Source organism: Phoca vitulina, unplaced genomic scaffold, assembly GCF_004348235.1.
Source record: "Phoca vitulina isolate PV1807 unplaced genomic scaffold, GSC_HSeal_1.0 scaffold26, whole genome shotgun sequence".
Lineage (NCBI taxonomy): Eukaryota > Metazoa > Chordata > Mammalia > Carnivora > Phocidae > Phoca > Phoca vitulina.
The window spans coordinates 26,951,003-26,965,633 of record NW_022589729.1 but is presented as its reverse complement, the minus strand read 5'-3'; the positions used below and the strand labels follow the sequence as shown (position 1 = coordinate 26,965,633).

Genomic DNA, 14,631 nt, shown 5'->3' with positions numbered 1-14,631 from the left:
CATGGTCCTACCTTCTCTTCTGTTGATGGAATGCCCCTCAGGCTGCTAGACAGTTTTGCCCCACAGAGAGAGCTGGACGCCCTAAGAGCTTGTGCGCCCCCAGGGTGGCTCTTCACCAATGACTGACTGGTACTGCAGAATGAAAGCTCAGTTCCTTTACCTGGAATTGGGACAAAAAGTAAGCAAATTCACAGTCCAGAGTTCCCTTTTGGGACAAGGCTAAGCCACTTTCTGTAGGACTTGGCCCGATCACCGTGCTCGGCTCCTTCCCTGTCCTGTCCTGCTCACCCTACTCCTTTTCCTGTTTCTCCTTAGAACATGTCCTTAATAAATTACTTGCACACAAATCCTTTTCTCGGAGTCTGCTTCTGGAGAATCTGGTCTAAGAGAGACATTAAAACCATTTTAATTGAAATATTAAGAAAAGAGTTGAAGCCTTGGCCATACTCAAGGGTTGGGTGACACAAAGATTAGGCTTTCAAAGATTTTCGAGGTGGTTAATATTGGGTGGAAGGGATGTCAAGCAAAACCAAATGTAAAGAAGTAAGTTGTTCCAGAGAAATACTGGTGATCAAATAGAGAGAGAAAACAGAAGGCTTGGAGGAAGATGTGATGTTGGGCCCAGGCAGTGAAGGATGGGTAGGAAGTGAAGATGTAGGGTAAAGACACCTCAGCTAAGGCACAAGTATACATTTGCCAGGACTACATATACCTCGTGATACAGTAAAACAGAAAAGGAAGTTAATTAGAGAAACATTAGGAAGTGATTGGCATAGGGTCTAATTTTTCATTATGTAGGCATCAAAGTGAAAACAAAGACACCGGGTTTTTGATGGGTCATTATTTATTTCTGTCATTCTGCCATGTCCAGGACAGCAGAAGCATAGGCTGAGCAAAGATAAATCAAGAGCGCCGCATTATCGATGGCACTAAGGGTATTAACAGATTCTCCTAACACGGGTATTGTTTTTCTTAGTAAACAGTACTTAACCAACGATTAGTAGACTTGCTAATGAGAGAAATATACCTCATTCTTTACTTTTGTGGGGAGGAGGCAGGGTGTGTGTGGTGGTGGGGGATATGCTGGTTTCTAAATGGCGTTCCTTTTCAAGTCTCACTCTTGCTCAGGTGTCCAATCTCCAGAGACAGCTTATACACCTCCAGGGCCTTTTTCACGTCCTCTGCGTAGGGGAGACACTGTAAGAGTTTACTGCCAACTAGCACTTGCTCACAGCCCATCTGGAATTCCTAGAAGAGATAAAAGGCTAGATTTAGAGCCTTCTCTCCAACTGTGAATGTATAGGACGTCTTCAGGATGCCTCACTGATGACAGGAAAACTAGAGTATCAAGCCCATCCTCAGGACTGGTGGAGGAAATCAAAAGATACTCTGTCTCAGCAGAGTACCCAGCACTACACCAGCACTCCCCCATATGCTGTGAATAACTGTTGAAGCAGGGAAGGAAGGAGGTTGCAGAAGACACCTAGGGGGCTTCTTCACGGACAACTGAAGGAGTAGTTCCAACAGCTATGCAAAAGCATAGCGTGTATTGTAGAAAATACAGGGCTAGGGGCCGGGTCACCTGGATCTATGGGACCCTCCTATCTAGGGGCTTGGTTCTTCTTGCTCTAAAATGAGAGAATTAGAACTTGCTTTAACGAGTTCACCAAGTGCTTTGAGGCTGATTTCCAAAGTGATTTAAACAACTCGTGAGTCCTGATACAAGTCAGATTTCATCCGTGTTGGTTGACAGTGCTCTGATACTGGCTACAATTTTTAGAACATGCCAGGACATCCTGAAATGTGTGCCACTTATCCACTTACACTTGGGCACCGCTGGGAATCAGATTCCGCTCTCTGAGCAGGTGATGCTTTGAGAGCCAATCATACCATAGCCATCATCACACTGAACAGTAATGTTTTCGGGCTCAACATACTGGTCCTTATCCACAGACAGACCTCCATTTTCAATCTCTGGTTTCAGACAGAGAGCTGTAATGGAAACATAATTTTGATCATCCTGTGATTCTCAGAATAAAATCTTACAAAAGTGAAGAATCCTGAGGGGATGAGAAACACTGGTAATAAATTATACCTGCATGCTCAGAGTTGTTCTCTACCTCCATTGATTGTATGATTATAACAACAAAAATTAATAATAGTAATGTTATGTTACATACTATTCTCTACATAAAACACTATTATTTTTCTAAAGATTTTATTATTTATTTATTTATTTATTTTAGAGAAAGAGAGAGGGAGCACAAGCAGGGGAAAGGTCAGGGGGGTAGGGAGAGAGAATCTCAAGCAGACTCTGCCCTGATCATGGACCCTGATGCAGGGCTTGATCTCATGACCCCGAGATCACGACCTGAGCTGAAACCAAGAGTGGATGCTTAACCGACTGAGCCACCCAGGCATCCCAAAAACACTATAATTATCTCCATTTGGCTAGAGAGAAAAATTAGGTACAGATCATTTATGTGACTTGTCTAAGGATGCATAGTTTTTAGGTGACATGATTATGATATAAACCTAAGGATTGTGATCCTAGAATCTGAGTTTTTAAAACTGCTATATCTCAAAACCTCACTCTTTTCATGATCCTAAGTATGTAATTTTTATTCACATACCCTTAACATCTTCCTGTGTTAAATGAAAACAATGGTGGGAAATTAGCCCCTTGAGTTGCTATTAGCAGTGTGATTTTAAAAAGGCACACCTAATCTTGGTGGTCAACCAGAAGTCTCTTATTAGGCCAACTTCATCATGAGAAGATGAATGGCATGTATGAGGCTCTAATGGCGATATCAGATACCTCAAGGAGGTTTGGAATTTATCCATAAGAATTGTCGTTTAAAATGAAGCAGGTGCTTACTAAAATGTTGCTAAATCCACACCGATTGTCTCAAATTAAAAATTGCTATCTCTTTGTGCAGAAACAGAACCATACATACACGGGCACTTGAATTATGCCAAAGGTAACAGTGGGAACTACAGCCCATTTAATAAGTGGTACACAATTAATTGATTATCCCCTGGGGAAAACCAAACTTCGACCCCCACTTTAAACCATAAACCCAGGGATTTCGAGTGGGTTGGCAATATCATTGTGAAAGGTAAAACAATGAAACTCTCTGTATGATAACATAGGGGAACATTTTTGTTGTATTTTGTTGTATAGAATATTGCCTTGTGGTAGGCAAATATTTCTTAAACAAGACACAAAAGGTCCCAACATCAAGGAAAATATTGATAATTTGAAATAAATTGGAATTTAGAACTTACGTTTTTCAAAACTAGAACACTCATATCCTACTGGTAGAAATATAAATCGCCATGACCACCTTTGAACAAAATTTGGCATCATCTACTAAAGATGAGTATGTGTATGCTCTACAAAACAGCAATTCTACTCCTCAGCTTATTCCTAACAGAAATGTTTGCACATTAGTACCAAGAGACATGCACAAAAGTGTTCATAATAGCCTAAAACATGAAAATCTCCAACTTTTAGAAAATATGTAAAATGTGGTCTATTCATCCAGAGGAATATTATAAAGCAATGAAAATGAATAAACTTCTCAGGAAACAAACTGAGGGTTGCTGGAGTGGGGGGTGGGGTGGCAGGGATGGGGTGGCTGGGTGATAGACACTGGGGAGGGTATGCGCTATGGTGAGCGCTGTGAATTGTGCAAGACTGTTGAATCACAGATCTGTACCTCTGAAACAAATAATACAATATATGTTAAAAAAAAAAAAAAAAAGAAGATAGCAGGAGGGGAAGAATGAAGGGGGGGAAATCGGAGGGGGAGACGAACCATGAGAGACGATGGACTCTGAAAAACAAACTGAGGGTTCTAGAGGGGAGGGGGGTGGTAAGATGGATTAGCCTGGTGATGGGTATTAAAGAGGGCACGTTCTGCATGGAGCACTGGGTGTTATGCACAAACAATGAATCATGGAACACTACAACAAAAACTAATGATGTAATGTATGGTGATTAACATAACAATAAAAAAATTTAAAAAAAAGAAAATGAATAAACTATCACGATGTGTAAGAACATAGATGATTTTCCAAACCTAATGAAGAAAGAAGCCAGGCACAAAAGAGTGCAAGCCTGATTTCAATTATATAAAGTTAAAAATTTGGCAAAACTAATCCATGGTGTTAGAAGGTGGAAGAGGGACAATAAAGTATCCCCCAAGCCGAAAAGGCACTTTGAAACCAAAAAACAAAGCCGGCCACACCATACAGTTTACAGAGAGTTTTATTCAGGGTAACTTACTATTGGGGGTGGGGGGGAAATAAAGCCAACAACGATCCAGGCCCTGTACAGCTATTCTCTAAAATCAGTCCACAGATTCTTTAGAGCTAGGGGACATTGTAGTAAGGGACATTGTGGGGAGATCCAAGGGTTCGTGTGCACCTAATTGACAGTTAACCCTTAATTAGATCTTGTGGAGTCATCTATAGGTCAGGAAGAGGAAGGACTATTTTATCTCTAAGATTCACGGGAGGCCAAAGCGAGCCTCCCCCTACACGGGTCTTGTGGGCATTTCTGAGGTATGTATGTTAATCTCCAATGGGCCTGGAACACATAACCCCATGAGAGGTCGTCAAGCGAACAGGAACAAGATGGAGGGCCAAATATGGAGTCAGTATTGTCAGCACTCCTCCACATGGTGTTGGTACAGTGACCTTCCTTGGGGAGGAGAGTCAGGAGTAACTGAGGGAAGACATGCGATGCTTCTAGGGTAGGTTCACGTTGTGATAATTGTTGACCTTCAAGATTTGTACAGATTCTGTAGTATGTTACATTTTGATTAAAACTTTTATGAAAACAAAGCAAAAAGTGGTCCTCTAAATTACGTCTGAAAACATACACTTTGGTAGTAATTGTTACTTCCAAGACCGATAAGCTGGGTGATGGTTCAGACTTTAAAAATATTATACCATATGCATGTGTTAACTACACGAAATGAATAAATAAGTACAATTAAAAAATTGTAAGTGTTGGGGCGCCTGGGTGGCTCAGTCGTTAAGCGTCTGCCTTCGGCTCAGGTCGTGATCCCAGGGTCCTGGGATCGAGCCCCACATCGGGCTCCCTGCACCGCGGGGAAGCCTGCTTCTCCCTCTCCTACTTCCGCTGCTTGTGTTCCCTCTCTCGCTATGTCTCTCTCTGTCAGATAAATAAATAAAATCTTTAAAAAAAAAAAAAATTGTAAGTGTTTACCCTAGCTGGGAAGAGACTCTATGGTCAGAACACTCACAGAGACTCTACTTTTTAAAACAGGATAATCAGTGAGGTTGAAGTTACCTTTACATTCAGGGGCTGGAGACGACCAGTGGGAGTTCCTGCAGGTGATTTTAGACTCTCCAACCAGAACATATCCTTCATCACATTCATATTGCACCACAGTAGTATAGGAAAAAAATGAACTCATGTCTTTATGGGATCCATGGGCAATGCTCGGAAATATTCTGCAGTCTTGAATGGTAAAAGAGAAGGGTGGAAGACAATGAGCTAGAGTTTAATTAACAATTCAGAGTGAGGGATTCTTCTTATTTTATAGAATGAAGTCATTAAATTATACTGCAGAGGAATATTTCATTTCCTTGACAAAATCAATAGGAATGATCTACTGAGATCTTAGCTACTGGCTAGACACTGTGTTAATCATTTTATATATGTTAAACCAATTAATCCTCACACTAACTCTCCGAGGCACTATGATCATCATTCCCAGTCTAGAGAAAAGGAATCTCAACCTTAGAGGGGTCAGATATTCCACAGAAGGTCACAACTATTAAGTGCCAGTAACATGAATCAAACTTAGGGATTAAGCTCAGGTTTGTATCAAAGTCCACTGGTACTTTCTGGAATCCTGCTATTTTCTGCTCTCTGTAATGATCATTGGATGCTTACTTTATAAAGCCATAAAATGGAAGTTTTGGTTGAAGAACAATACTCTAGCACAGTCAAGTAACATCCCATAATTGATAAAGTAGGTAGCTCAGAATCTGTTAGAAAATTCTTAACACCTTCACCCAAATCAAAGGCATTAAAAGATTAGGAATTTAATTTTTAAATTCAAATTAGTCCCAGGTGAGGCAAATGTGTAGGTGCATTTCTCCTTCACACTGACAGAGGGGCTCTAAGGAGCCCACTGAGAAAAGCTACTATATCTCTTTGCAATTTGGAGAGACATTAGAAACAGTGACCTAGTAGCAAGCTCCTGCCTGGGAAATCTAAAATGCAAAGGCGGGCTGTCTAGTGGCTCTGCTGGTGAGGGCGAAGGACAGATTTCTGCTGCTTTGAGATTGGCCCATACTCCTGACATTATTCGGAACAAAGGATGAGTGAGTACTTCCAGTGAATCGGAAATGGGCTGCATGAAAAAGACAGGCCTAGTGACATTGTCTTCAGGCCTGTGCAAAAGGACCTCCTGAGGTGGGAAGAAAGCCTCAGTAAAAATAAATGCCCAGGAGTCACTAGGTCTTTAGGAGATAAGAAAGAGGAAGTGATCAACCAGAATCGGAAATGGATCCCGGGATCAAGCAGACCAGGGAATTGCAGTTAGCAGATCCTCAGTGATGATGAAGGACCCATCAAAAAACAGCAACAACAACAACAAAACACAAGAGAGAAAGCAAGCTTGAAACACTCTTGATGCAAAGAATCAGCTCAGGTCAAGCACTGTTTCCCTTACCTCTGCTCCTTCAAAGCTTCAACTCTGAAGGAGTTGCTCTTTTAGTAACGAGGAAAAAGAATTCACCTGTGTATGAGTCAACAGTTTCCATATAGCATTTCTTAAACTGCAGATAAGGCCCCTCCATAGAAATATAAAAAAATAGCTCTTAATTTTTATGACCAAACACACATACAGAGTCCTGTACCGACACTTCTCAGGTAATATCAAGGAGGCATACTTGCTATTTACTTACAAAGATAAGATGTGGCCATGATGTAGGAAAGATGTTAGGGTTCAAAGCCAATGGCCAAGAAAGAATTCTTGAGACATCTTTGGTGCAAAAAGGTGATTTTATGAAAGCATGGGGACAGGCAGGAAGAGCTGCACTGGGGTCATGAGGACTGGCCCATTATATACTTTCAAGTTGGGAGGGGGTTAGGGATAGTGTAAGTCTCTAAGGAATATGGGAGCAAGATTTCCAGGACCTTGAGGGGGCTAGCTATTGTTGGGAAAATGTCATTTATTACCATCTAATAAAACCTTAGTCATGAGACCCTTTGATGATGTATATCAATGGGCCATATGCTTGGGGGATGAGTGCCAACACATATCTTGGGGGGTTTAGAGATAAAGGAAGTTTCCAAAAGAATTTTTATATGTTAAAATAAGCTTACAGGATCCTGGGGGCGGGGGGAAGTTGGGCTAGGATTGCCTTTTGCCCTTAGCAAAGTGTCAGCATTGAGGCAGCTGAGTCCCTAGAGGAACGTCACTCTGCCTGTTTTAAGGACTTGTCAGTGAGCTGTAGGTAGTAAGGAAACTTAATAATTTTTCTTCTGCCTTTGTTTCCCATATCAGTCACATACATAGTTATACCACATGTCTATACCAGTCACTCTAGAGCCAGATTAGGAAAGGAAATGAGTTCTATAGGAGAAGGTGTTGGCAGGAAGGAGGGAAGGCCTCCAGGAGTAAGCTGGAAATAGGTCTCGAAGGATGGGTGGAATTTGAGTGGTTGGTAGGAGATAAGAGAGCAATACTGGGGCAGTGAGCGAAGCCTGGCATCAGAAGCTTGTTACTGTGAGGGAAAGGAGCTTCCGGTTAGAGCTGACAGACATTAATTACCATTTCAGAGGGTTGGGGCCATGGGAAATGGGAAGAGATGAGGGAACAGAAGGAAAAGGGGGAAGGGAAATGGAACCATGAAGAAATAATTAAAAGACGTTACAAATTTTATAAGGCCTTCCCCTGTCACCTCAGACTGTACGAGAGGGGAACTCAGAGATGAAGCTGGAGAACTGGAAAGTCCCCTGAGCATGAAGTCCTTTATCCTGCCACTCAATAATAAATAAACATTGCCACTCAATAATTTTCATGCATCCGATGTGAAAAATTCTCTTCCAGATACTGCTTCCTTAATTAGCCCATGCTTGCCCCCTGACCACTCTCGGTGATGAAGAAAGCATGGCTTCCACATTTTTAAATCAACAAGCCAGCTCACCTAGGAGCATTCAGCTATTATTTTAGGCTTGGGGGTTTTTCCTCTAAACTATCTCGAATCCTCAGTTTTTATGCCACGATAGCTGTTTCAGAGAATATGTTAATAAATACTTTTAAGTATGAAAATTAATTCTCTCAGATAAAAAATAATGTCAGCTAACAAAAGAAGAAAATATCACTTTGCTTAAAGGACGTTTCTATTTAAATAACAGAAAAACAAATTCATTTCCACAGCAGCAGGCCTTCAATTGGTTCTGGTAAGTTCTCTCAAACACTTTTCTCATTCTGACAAAAATTTCCCTACATTTCAGTAACAGTGTCTTACATTTATATAATGGTTTACAGTTCACAAAGTACCCTATAATTTTACCTCAGAAAATTTACTCAGTATTTGATAATAACAGAAAATATATTTTAAAATTTTATTTATCATTAGTTTTTAATCCCAGTGTAGTTAACATACACTGTAATATTAGTTTCAGGTGTGCAACACGGTGATTCAGTACTTCCATACTACACCCAGTGCTCATCACCACAAATCCACTCCTTAATCCCCATCACTTATTTCATCCATCCCCCCGCCCACCTACCGTCGTATAGCCATCAGTTTGTTCTCTATAGTGAAGAGTCTCTTTCTTGGTTTGTCTCTTTTTATCTTTCTTTCATTGTTCTGTTTCTTAAATTCCACAGATAAGTGAAATCATATGGCATTTGTCTTTCTCTCACTGACTTATTTCACTTAGCATTATCCTCTCTAGCTCCATCCGACAACAGAAAGTAGTTTTGCTTTTTGGATGGAAATTATTTCTAATCAATCGGTAACTAAGATTGTGGATGGCATAGTTAACCTATTTGGAAAGTAAATTTGTTCTAAGCATCTTGGAGCATTGAAATATAAGAAACTAATTTGAAAATTCAAGATTATTCTTTGCTAAAGCAGCCTCACAAGGAATTTTGCATATCAACACTTTTCTATTCTAGACATAACAGCTTCTACCTGCATTAAAATAATTTCCTTTACATTTTAAAATTCTTCATTTTTATTAATACATAGTTCGTTATACTCTCTCAAAAAGGTTATGAATTACCACTATTTGACTATATTCAGTTAATTCTTAATTGAGTGCTTGTCCTCCATATCTTAGAGAAACTACCCTCCTTTCCCCATAACTACTGTACTCACCACACAAGCCAGAAGGGCACAGCAGTAGGGTCAAGACCCCAAAGAGGTACAGTGCTGGGAAAGTGCTCTGCGACTTGGGGGCCATGGCACAGAGTCTCAGAGGTGCCATACTGAGGCTCAGTGTTCTCAGACACTTGAATCAATATGAAGAAAAGAATTCTAAGTAACAACTGAAATGGTGCCTAAGCCAACATAACCAGCCTTGGCAAAGTCTCAGCTATGTGTCACTAAAGGGGAGGGACAGGGGGAGTGACCAGAAGACCAGGTGCTGAGCACAGCTCTGACAGAGGTCAGCTGATAAGGCCCCCTTCTTGGAGAGAGGAGTCTGGAGATGGATGGGCGAGGCCTCTGGGATTCTGTATGTGGTTATTGTTGTAATCCTAGACTCCCTTGCTGTTCAGATGGGGCACATGATGAGTTCCTTTCTGGATATATCCATGATTCCTCTCTGAATAAACAAGAGCAAAAAGGCACAAAGGACGGCAGCTCATGATGCACAGTATATGTGGTGGGTTCTACAGGAATTAGAAGTCATAGCATGAGAGAAAATAGAATGTCTGAGAAGTGGTGCCTGTTTGAGAAGTGGTTTCTGTGATGAGAAGTAGGTATAACTTGCCCATAGAAGAATGGATTTTTTTTAAATCTTGAAAATTAAATTTCTTTCTAGATAGCACATAGTCTAGGCAGAACAAAGTAATATGAGTCTCTAACTGTGAAAATACTCAAGAATCCAGTCCATACAATTACAATTATAATTATAATTACAATTACAATTATGATTACAGTACCTCAGTGGGAACCTCTTTTCCCTAATTCCTGGGTTTTCTAAGGTACATAAAACATCAAATGATTCACTCTGTGAAACTAACTATTCTAATGTGGAAGTTATTCTAGTCTGTGTTTGCAACACAGAAAAAGCATGCACTGAAAGTTAAATGGTTGAAGATGATTAATTAAGGAGAAAGGAAGATTTCTTATGACTTTCAGAATATCTGAATGATGCTGGATCCTAGAGAACCTAGCATTTTGCTTCTAAGCACTAAACACAACTGGATGGAAGGCACATTTGTTATTCTTCTTAGATTGTTAACCCCAAGACTAAGTTTCCCATAAAACCATCTGGGATCACCTGGTTATTCATCCAGATCACTTCCTAAATTTAGTCTCCTTAAATGGGACAGATGAAACTACCAACCTGGATTCTATATCTTGCCCACCGACTGTGAATATCTGTTCCTTGAAGAGACAAAGATGGTTGTCTAAACAAAAGAGCAAACTCTGGAAATTGTCCTAAAGTGATCTTCACTACTCAGCTGAACTGGAATGATTGCAACATACCAGTAATAGCCAAAATGCTTATCTATCAGAAATATAATAGACAAAAGAAAGCAAGTAAATCCACTAAATAGTTGCTTCCTTTAAAAAGAGGAACCACAATAAAGAAAAGTAATTTAAATGATCAATCATCATGTTTTGTTAACCTGCCTTTAATCTTTAAGCATGTAGTGTACCAGAACTTTGCATAAATTATTATAATGAGACCTCAAAAGCTCCTGTGACATGGCTCTTGCCTGCCTTGTTGCATAGATGAGGAAACAGGTTCAGATAAATTAAGTAAACTGCCCCCTAAACTCCTCAGATAATTAGCGGCTTAGCCAAATTCTGAACCCAAGACTGATACTTAAAATCCAAGCTTATTCTTTAAACCAAAAGAATTTGTATTTTTTGACCAATAATGATTTTCTGTCAGGACACTGAATCAGCCATTTGGGAGTAAATCAACATCATTGGCTTTTACCCAAAGGTACGCCCACCCTCCAGATGCTGCTGGCACTGCAGTTAATGGCTTAGACCCATGACCACCAAAGCATGTACTGTGATGACAGGAGCCACTTCATTCCTGATATAGGAAGTTATACCCTGCTCCCTCAGGAGCAACCAATGCCTGACTGATCCTGGGATACAAAAGCTCTGATTCCTTGCCTCAAGTCTGGACAACTCTGTGGTACAATTGATGCTCTAGAGCCCACTGTGGGGCAGGTGAAGGTTACACTTAACCTGAGAGTACAGTTTTGCTCAGTTCCTTTCCCTCTTGTTGTTTCATTCCCTTATAGTTCCATCAAAAATTCATATGCATCTGAATCCCTTCTAGAGACACAGACTGAAGACAGTTTATACCACAAGTGGATCTAGGAAGCAAACTCTAAGAATGAGATTCTAGAATTGGATCACCCACCAGCCAACTGACAACCAAGACTTCATCGCTGGTGAAAGGTGAAGTATTGATAGCCCTGGCTTACTGTAGCATTGCAACTATGAACATTTTCACCTGGTAAACTGTCATGAAGCATAGATGGAGAAAGATGCATTGGCTAGTGAAACATCTCTAATATTTGAGAGGTGCAGTGGAAATAGGATTGTGAAAAGGGATTGTAAAATTGGGTGGCTAAGTACTGTTGATGAAGCTCAGCAACGCCTTAGCTGAAAATGAAAGTTCAAGGCAATCAATCACAATTCAAATCCAAGTGTGAAATCCAGGAGCCCCTCCCTGCCCCTGTTAGTATTTAAAGAAATTCTTATATCAGCTAGCTTGGAGACTAATTATACTAAGGACCAGGGTCAGAATATAATCATAAAACAATAGTAAAATTTCAGTAAAAAATAAATTCTTAGCCTTGGCAAGTCTCTACTAAAAGTTTACCTTTATGGAAGGAGTGGTGCCCTTAGACTTGGCATTAGGATATCCAGGTAGATGCACTAGAGAACCTTGAACTCCAGATTTCCCTAAACCCAAAGAGCTTATAATTGGCCCAGTTTCCCTTGTTATAAGATAGTGCCCCTGCTCCTTGAAGACCATGCAGAGCAATCAAATACATCAGGTATCTTATAAGTTCATAACTGCTCTCCTCAAGATCTGCCCCCATTCACCTCCAGGCATCAGACCACTTACTGAAATCAAATCTCAGTATGAACTGACTAAGGGTAGGCTGAGCCTACTAAGAGAGGAGAGGAATCACATGTAGGATCTGTGAGACCTAGTTAGCATGTATTAGGAGTTGGGAGAGTATGCCTAGGAGGGGATCATAAAGCTGGACAAGGGAGAGTTTGTCAGAATGGGGACACTGTTCCATAACACAAGATCGCAATGCAAGTGCCCTGGGAGTCAGCTCTTGTGTGCTTCTGGGATGCTTTTGGAAGCTTAGGAAAAATGATGGTCAAAAAATGATATAAAGATGCCAGAACTGCTAAGGCAGACTAAGCAGGAAATGATTAAAGACTCAGAGAAGTAGACATGTTAGAATGATCTGTTTTAGGGGCACCAGGGTGGCTCCGTTGGTTATGTGTCTGCCTTTGGCTCAGATCATAATCCCAGGGTCCTGAGATCCAACCCTGCGTCAGGCTCCCTGCTCAGCAGGGAGTCTGCTTCTGCTTCTCCCTCTGCTCTTTCCCCTGCTCATGCTCTCTCTCTCTCTCTCTCTCAAATAATAATTAAAAAAAGAATGATCTATTTTATAAAACCAGAAGACCTACCAGCTATTTTCTTCATGAGAGCCCTGAGGATGTACCATTTACCAGGACAATAAGGAATGCCCCAGTGACAGGGACCAATATTATAAAGAAACTTTATTCTGGCCAACTATCTATAGGCTGCATTTTTGGTAGTAGATGCTATTATCAAATGTGGCCGCCTAATAGCAGTGGGGATTATAGAATCCCAGGATAGCAGGGCTAAGTAACAGCACTTAATCTTCAGAAGCGGATTGGGTGAAAAATACTGGAGGGCCAAGACTAGGTGATGCAAGAATGTGCCTAGGATGCAAAATCAAAGTAGGCACTTATTTTCAGGCTTGTGCAAGTACTGACCCTCAAAATGAGTGCCTCCTTAAGGATGAGGCATGTAAGGCAGCAAGGCTGGGAGGCAGCCAAAGGAGAGAACATCCTACCTGTAGGAATCTCTGAAGAGGGTCAATAGAATATGGTGTTCCTTAGGGTAAGGGTCTGTCAACATAGGTATTGCATGATGCATAATCAAAAAAGTTCAAGAATGAGTGATCCAAAGATTGAGATAAGCTACTCCAATAAAAAGTCATGATCTTTTGCCCAATTATGTTTTTTTAACTTGGCTATTTTCTCCCCCGTTCTCAGACTTAAAGTAAGTACAGATCCCTATGAGGAAGGACCATGTAACACCAGAGCAAATATATATAGTAGTAGTTCTCCAATCCTTTCCTAAAGGAAACTTGAATAATTTGCTTTAGTAATTGTGCACTAGGATCTCTATAGACTTGTTGGATCTGAGCTGTCTATGATACCTGGGAACAAAAAGTATCACTATAACCCCAGTTAAAATAGAAGCTATAGGAGCCAGGCAATAAAAAGATCCCTAGTTCATGTTTATCTTACAATGATTCATTGGGCTTATGGACCCACCTGGCAGTCATTTCTGTGGCTCTCAAGTGTACACAGTTTGTAGGACCCTCACATTAGTTCTCTGACCTTTGAAATGAGAGCTGTCAAAGTAAGAAAAACTATGTAAAAAAATCTACAAATGATATTTAATACTGAAACACTGAATGATTTTCCCTTAAGATTAGGAATCCAGCAGGATATCTACTCTCATCATTCCTATTCAGCAATATATTGGAGGTCTAGCTAGTGCAATAAGGCAAGAAAAATAAATAAATGGCACTCAGTTTGGAAAAGCAGAAACAAAATTGTGTTTATTTTCAGACAGGATTGTTTATTTGGTAAATGCCAAAGAATTTATAGAAAACCTGCTACGACTTATAAAAGAATTTCATAAGGTTACAACATACATGATCAATGTATAAAAGTCAATTGTATTTCTATATACTAGCAATGAAAAATTGGAAATCTGAAATTTAAAAAGTACTACCATCTCAAGGGCAATATGCTAGTGACAAAAGCCATTTTCAAAAGATCACATACCATATGATTCCATTTTGTAAAACTTTGTCAAAGTGACAAAATGATAGAAATGGAGAAGAGATTAGTAGTTACTCGTGGTGGGCGTGGTGGGCCAGGGGTAGGGGGTGAATATAAATATAAAGATGTGGTTCAAGGGGGATCTTTGTGGTGATTCAATAATTCTGTAAATAGTGTAGAATTATACACACACATTGAGCCAATGTCAATGTCCTGATATTATCAATATTATTCTAGTTCTCTAAGATATAACCATTGGGAGAAACTGGGTGAAGGGCACATAGGACCTCTCTCCATTAGCCTTGT

At 40.3% G+C, this 14,631-nt stretch overlaps 1 protein-coding gene across 1 annotated transcript; it reads right to left on the bottom strand.

Annotated features, from left to right (window-relative positions):
• Positions 1–1,829: 1,829 nt before the first annotated feature.
• On the bottom strand, positions 1,830–9,539 carry LOC116643405 (apolipoprotein R-like). The gene is made up of 3 exons (XM_032422161.1): positions 9,379–9,539; positions 5,324–5,494; positions 1,830–1,992 (listed from the first exon to the last, which is right to left on the bottom strand). Exons 1-3 carry the CDS (start codon positions 9,485–9,487, stop codon positions 1,844–1,846), a joined length of 429 nt encoding a protein of 142 aa, XP_032278052.1. The 5' UTR covers positions 9,488–9,539; the 3' UTR covers positions 1,830–1,843.
• Between the last annotated feature and the right edge of the window lie 5,092 nt (positions 9,540–14,631).